This window comes from Limulus polyphemus, unplaced genomic scaffold (genome assembly GCF_000517525.1).
Source record: "Limulus polyphemus unplaced genomic scaffold, Limulus_polyphemus-2.1.2 Scaffold5903, whole genome shotgun sequence".
Taxonomy (NCBI): domain Eukaryota; kingdom Metazoa; phylum Arthropoda; class Merostomata; order Xiphosura; family Limulidae; genus Limulus; species Limulus polyphemus.
The window spans coordinates 47213-54625 of record NW_013671513.1 but is presented as its reverse complement, the minus strand read 5'-3'; the positions used below and the strand labels follow the sequence as shown (position 1 = coordinate 54625).

The window sequence follows — 7413 nt, the reverse complement described above, 5'->3', positions numbered from 1 at the left end:
TTGCTCTTTTTTGATTTACACCAATGACATAGATGAAGGAATGGTCAATATTAAGATCTTGGGTGGAGGATGCTGCTGCTTAACAAAAGGATTTAGATCATTTAGTGAGTTGAACAGTAAATTTAAGTGAGTTTAAGAAAAAGCTTGATAAGTATATGAATGAAAAGGGTGGCTTGAAATTTTTTGAATAATTTTAATTTAGTTTTGAGGATGGAACAGAAAAGATGGACCACTAGGTCCCATGTTGTCCCAGAATATAACGTAATGTTAAATAACTCTCTAGCCACAAAAATATATATATACTGTACCTCAAAGAACACCCTAGCCAGAAAAAGAAACAAACCTCAAATAACACTCAAGCCAGAAAAAAAACAAATATATATTGTACTTCAAATAACAAAAATTTTCTTATTGGTATTCTTGTTCAAATACTAATATTTTTTGTGTATATTTACAGTAAAAAATTGTGTTTTAAATACTGTTTTCCAATATGATGATATTTTAATAGTTATCTTATAAATTGATTTCCGGAGAAATGTTTGTGTTATTATCAATCAAGACAGGATTACAAAATAGCTTTATTATGTTATGATCAATATTTTATCACAATCTGATAGAGCATTACATTTTGAAAACCGACGTTTGTGACACATTTCTTTTCTGATCTATAACCATCGGAGTAGTTTTTTGAAATTTAACCACTATTTGTTACAAACCTTAGAAGAAGTTTTCCTAAGTTTAGCTCCCTGTAGTGCAGCTGCTAGCGACGATCCCCCAATTCCACCACTTTCTGAACTTGGACCTGTGCGTGGCAAAGTATGTGCTCCACTCATGGGTGGAGGTGGTGGTGCAGGTGGAGCTTTTGCACTGAGAGGAGGTGGTGGAGGTGGAGGAGGAACAGCTGACATTACTGGCATGGGAGGAGGAGGTGGGGCTGGAGGAGCAGCAGGTCCCGAAGAAGTACGCTGATGGCCATTCTGTTGGGGTGAGGTAGGTGGGTGACTGTTCCCCACTGTAATAAAACAAAAAAGACAATTCACTGAATATTAAATCCTGAAGCTAACACATTTTTAACATAAACTGATTAATGATTTAATAAACTTAACAGCAAATAGATATGATCTTTAAAGTTTGCTTGTTTATGAATTTCACATAAAGCTACTTAACGGCTAGGCTAGCTGCGTTAGCTGTCCCTAATTTTGATGTGATAGTCCAGATAGTCAGCACAACCCATCACCAATTCTTGGGTTACTCTTTACCAATGAAAAATTGGATTGACCATAACATTATAACATCCCCAAGGCTAAAAGGACGGGTGATGGGATTCAAATCCGTGACCCTTAAATTGCAAGTCATGTCTCGACCACGCTAAGCCTTATATTCAGCGAAACTATTTAAAGAATAGAAAAAAAAAGAAGGTGTCTCAAAAGCAACAGCTCTTGAAATATTTTGAGCTCTTTTAATCAACAAAGACTGCGAATCAGGAAACATAGGCTGATGATAAGTAAGAGTAAGAACAAGATACAATTTATCTTGCATGCCTCAAAGGCCTCTCAATAAATTTCAGGTGTCTTTTTTTAATTCTTCATTGAAAATAACAAATAAAAACTAAAACACCATCACAAAAGACCAAGTATTTTCACAGTTTCTCGGAATATTTCCAAATTTCTTATACCGTTCAACTAACTTATACTTGTCCAACTTTGTGATCCTATATTAATCAACAAACATTATGATATTTTAATTCTGGTATCAAGTTAACCATATTTCATACACCTATTACCATAGGACACAACAGGGATGGCTTACACAAAAAAACTAATAATAATTATTTGAGAAAAGAACTGAAACATGAAGACCTGTAGTTCTAATCATGTGAAAATACACTTGTAAGAGTAAACTAGGGCTTAACACTATCTGTTAACCCCTGCACATTTTAAGATAAAGAAACATTCCATATGAAGCAATTACAACCTCTCAGAGGGTTCTCTTTTTGTAAGGAGTAAAGAAACTGTGAATAACTGAGGTTCCACAACTCAGGTTGGATTTGAGGGGTCATGGTACCCATATCCCATGTTGGTGGCCAGGGTAGTTGGACCACAGATATATATATATATACATATATCTTTGGGATAGGATCCTACCAATAACGAGAGAATGATGCATTTTGAACCACCAGATTTATAAAAGAAAGAAAGCAACACCAAAAAGGACAATCCTTGTGATTTACCTGTAGAAGTCCAAAAGGCAACATCCGAGGTGTGGATTGAAGGGATCACAAAACCATAGTGTGAATGCAGTCGTTCACAACAACCTAAAGCAGAATTTCATCTAGAGGACTTGTGAGAACCCTAAACAGAGGTACCAGTCAAGAAGAAATGAACAAAAAGAATGGATGATTAGAAAGGCCTTGACGAAGTCCCTAAGAAACAGGGAAATAAAAATAGGATGCTGCTCTGCCTCTAGTAATCGTAGAAATGGATAGAGCATTCTAAAAAAAAAACCAAGCTGCTTATTGTATATTTAATTAATAAAAAAGCCAATATAAAGGAACTTTTCTTTACACAGATAAAATATTCACCTGAATTGTTACTATACTGAACTAAGCTTTGTTTTCTTTCACCTCCAGTGTCTTCTTTGGTTCTGTAACCAGAAAAATTATGGTAAATACCTTCCCAAAACAAATCACAATTCAAGATAAAAACTCAAAACATAATACTATAAAACATTCTTATAAACATGAAAACAGTACTACACCAATATGGTTCATTATCAGTGTTAGATAATATACAGGAAACAGCTTAAAAACAAGATATTCCAACATCTGTTCAAGGACTAATCCTGTATCTGCAAATTAATGTTTACTATAATTCTGAATTTACTAAGTGTATCTTCACAAACTTTGGTAAGCTTTAAGTAAACATTAAAAGCCTATTGTAAACAAAAAATCTGACTTTTTAATAAACTATTTTTACCAAAGATCTGTTCGTGAATTTCCAAAATTACTGAATCAGTCTGACTCAATGCTGATTTTCATACTCAGAATAAAAACATTTTTTTCACTTTACAATTTTCATATTTCATTTGCATAATCTCTAGAACCTCCTAAATGAATATAAAAAGTATTTGTTCTACTAAAATTTTATATACTCACTTATTTTTTCTACCGTAACAATAATTGTAGCAAAATCATCAATGTAAAATGAAATGAAAATTTTAATATGAAATTAAGTTAATATCACTTTTTCCTCTGCACTGACTGCAATATTGATCAGAACTTATACTTTTCTGAACACTCACTCTACCCAGTACAACAATCAGATGACAACATAATTACTCCTACACTACAACATTCTTTGTTCTGAACACTCACTCTACTCAGTACAAAATGTAGTTAACAACACTTTTGTAAGAAAAATAACTCCAAGTTAACTCCATTTAATGAACCAGCTTGTCTCACTATTTGAAAGTCTGCATTGTGTCACTCAGCGGACTCACAGATTTAAATAATAATATATCCTCCAGAAAAATTACTTTAGTTTTCAAAGCAGCCACTTAGTAGCATGATGAATTCTAAAAAAAAAGTCCCATAATTCATAATTTCTTTTTGATGTTAGTATATACTTGAACATTATTCTTATTCGAAAACTCGTTTGAAATATCTGACTACATGAAAAATAATGACAAAGTTTAACCCTTCCTTTCATTTAACACTTTCTCTACAATGAATGAAGATGACTTAACTCACCCAAACTTATGGTCATCTGGAATGGAATCCCCTATCTGTTGATAAACAGGCTGTTGTTGCTCATACTGATGATTTGGTACAGGAGGAGGTGGAGGAGGCTTTGTCACTGAAACACAGAATACCAACTTAAATGTCATGACACCCTAAGATTAAATGTTATAAATTATTTAAAAGAGAGACATATCTGGTAATTTAAAATCAGTGGCTTAAAAAGACTTGTACAGACACCTTGTTTAGGTTTAGTTGAACTATATTTTGTGGGTATCTGAGTGCTCCTTAATAAGGTCTAAGATGATGTTTTGGGACTAGGAAATGAAAATATGCAACCACTTAGGTACCAGGATGTCCTGATGTGGTAGCGACTCCTGCATAGGAGTGTATTGTTATGGCGAAGGCTGATTTGTTCTAATTTTTACTTCTTCAGCATTTACAAGACAGCAATTATATAATTCTTCTAATCTATGGTCTGTTTCATATTATGTAATGGCATAAGTTTTCCTTTTCATTAGTTGTTCAGAATCCTGGAGTTTTGTACTGTATTTTCACTAAGCATTTGTCTTCACAACTACACATCATTTCACAAATTATTTCATCTGTTGGTTAACATTTAAAGAATTATGGTGTGTTTGAATGAATCTAAATCTAACTTAATTATTCAAAAGTGTGATTGGGCTATCTGTGCTCTGCCCACTACAGGTATTGAAACCCGGATTCTAGCATTTTAAGTCCGCAAACATGCCGCTGTGCCACTGGAATGGTTTCTTCCCTTAGCATGTTGGAAAACAGCACAGATGTCTACATAGACTGAAAATGACAAGAATATTACCTTGGGATCGGTGTATTTTTTACTTTAGCTTTCTGCGTTTGTCACATTACAGCTAATCTCAGACTCGAAAATTGGCACAAAGTATCTGACAATACGGGGGTAGGATAACTGTACCGAGTTTAATATAAATTCATCTATTCTACAATATCAGTGGTAAAGATCCACACACATATGTACGTCTTGTTTATATTGCTTATTATTAGGAAATATAAATCCTTTGACATGTAAAGTGTTTCAAATATAAAAGATAATGAGAGTTAATAATCACATCTTTATATCATGATACTCGGCAGATACTGGGGGGGGGGGACTAATAGTGGTCTCTAATTAGTGGTGATGTAATCATAAGAACACAAATTAAAGAATTAAAAGTTAATTAAGATTTGTTGAGGTGAAAAATCATCTAATTGATGTGATATCAAACACTTTTATTTGTGAGTTTCTCAAAAATCTGGAATTTCAAGAATTGAAAATACGTTAATTTTACACATTGTAACATGCGAGTTTAAAAAATAAGCATACCATTATTTTGATTTAGTTTTTCCAGTGCTCTCTGCATCGTGAGAGAGAAAGCTTCGGCTTCTTCTTTGCTACTGAAGTTCAGGCCGTATACCTGTCGGTTGTCCCGCCACTGGTGAAAGGTTGCTGTAGCCTTGTTGTATTTTAATCCTTTTAGGATTGCACAGTTGATAACAACCTAAAGGGTACACACACACACATATATATATATATATACATTTATACTTGCACAACTTCAAGATTGAACAGTTGATAACAATATATAAGTACAAAAACAGACATAAACTACTGAGACAATAAAACCTAGTATAAATTTAAAATAACACCAACTAAAACAGTATTTCTTAACCTGTGGTGCACGCACCCATTAGGGGTGCAAAATGTCATTTCTGGGGATGCAAAACATGTTGGTGTTACAAATGTTACATGTTGGTGTTTCCATTACAAATAGGATTTCTCCCATGGACTGCCGAGATCACTCGTTCAGAACACAAGGTGCCGAGATCACTCGTTCAGAACACAAGGTGCCGAGATCACTCGTTCAGAACACAAGATGCCGAGATCACTCGTTCAGAACACAAGATGCCGAGATCACTCGTTCAGAACACAAGGTGCCAAGATCACTCGTTCAGAACACAAGGTAATATAATAAGTCATTTAATAGATGGAAACACTGACTTTCTATTGGTTATAGACGATACATAATTAAACATAAGAGAACTATAAACAAATCCTGAAAAACAAGGGGTGTGAGGACATATTCTGTAAACCAAATGGGTGAGGTTTCCCAAAAAAAGTTAAGAACCACTGAACCAAAAGAATAAGGACAGCCTGATCTGACATTTTAACTAAGACTGGAAGTCGTTCGCAAGGGTATGACAAATTGTGGAGTGACATCAATACTTAAATTTAAATAGTGTCATCTATAGGCTTCTCTATTAATGTCAACGAAGGTTTGTACACTTGAGCAATGGGGAACATACTGTATTTGTTTGTAGTTAAACACAAAGCCAACCACGAATACTGAAACCCGGGTTTTTTTTAGTATTATAAGTTTTCAGACTTACCGTTGTGCCACTGGGGGTCCAATGAAGTGTCAACCAGTTTCTCCATTTACAAGAGTTATACATTTGATTGCTGTATGCCATCCTTCTAAAAATATCCCACTGATATGATTCTGTCCTATATCTAAAATTTTGTAATTCTACCAATCACTTACATGCTCTGTTGAAGAAACATGTTCAGCTGTTGTAATCTAATTTCGATCTTTAGTCGCAACCTATTTTTGACCTTTATTAGTAATCTAATTTTGACCTTTATTAGTAATCTAATTTTGACCTTTATTAGTAATCTAATTTTGACCTTTATTAATAATCTATTTTTGACCTTTATTAGTAATCTATTTTTGACCTTTATTAGTAATCTAATTTTGACCTTTATTAGTAATCTAATTTTGACCTTTAGTTGTAATCTATTTTTGACCTTTAATTGTAGTCTAATTTCCTGTGTGTGTGTGTTTAGAAGAACAATTTTTATAACAAATTTGATTAAAAGCACCCAATATTTTTCTAAAGAATATATCCTTATAGTGCTCAAAAACATCTTTAAGTGAAGTACAAGGCTTAATAGAAACACCAATATTTACAGAATGAAAAATTTAGATAACTTTTAATTACATGTAACAATACCAAATTAGTTTTATTTCCTCTTTAATATTTCTTTATAGGTTTGTACGCTTTGTAACTTGTTGTAGATCTACATTTATGTCCATGCTATCTGCACCATCCCAATTTAAAAAACAACTCACTTGTACAAAGAAACTCAATATTCTCAATATCTAAGATAGATCCAAAAATTTTAACACACCAAATGATCCATTCTACTGGCTAAAAAAAACAACTTTCTATCTTCTTGATGTTTCACTGTTCACCTGTATTTATAATCTAATCTTTGTGATAGATATTTCTCAAAGTCACTTATTCATTAATACCCTTGAATACTTCAGGACTAACTTGATCGTGATCTAACTGGTATCTAAACTCAACTTCAGGACTATCTTGATCGTGATCTAGCTGGTATCTAAACTCAACTTCAGGACTATCTTGATCTAGCTGGTACCTAAACTCAACTTCAGGACTATCTTGATCTAGCTGGTACCTAAACTCAACTTCAGGACTATCTTGATCTCGATCAAGCTGGTATCTAAACTTCAGGACTATCTTGATCTAGCTGGTATATAAACTCAGCTTTAAAAATATATACTTGACTTGCAACACACACACACACATTCATACTTGCATGACAGCACAGTTGGTAAGAG

The 7413-nt window shown here is 33.6% G+C and overlaps 1 protein-coding gene across 1 annotated transcript in view; it reads right to left on the bottom strand.

Moving 5' to 3' along the window:
* The window catches only part of LOC106473120 (protein enabled homolog), a gene marked incomplete at its 3' end in the record, with an annotated part of 41420 nt that overhangs the window by 9706 nt on the left and 24301 nt on the right, over positions 1 to 7413 (bottom strand). Inside the window, exons 3-6 of the mRNA XM_022401618.1 lie at positions 5097 to 5271; positions 3749 to 3854; positions 2582 to 2643; positions 717 to 1012 (exon numbers count right to left, since the gene is read on the bottom strand). Coding sequence (XP_022257326.1) covers positions 717 to 1012; positions 2582 to 2643; positions 3749 to 3854; positions 5097 to 5271 — 639 coding nt within the window. The remainder of the gene's footprint in view (positions 1 to 716; positions 1013 to 2581; positions 2644 to 3748; positions 3855 to 5096; positions 5272 to 7413) is intronic.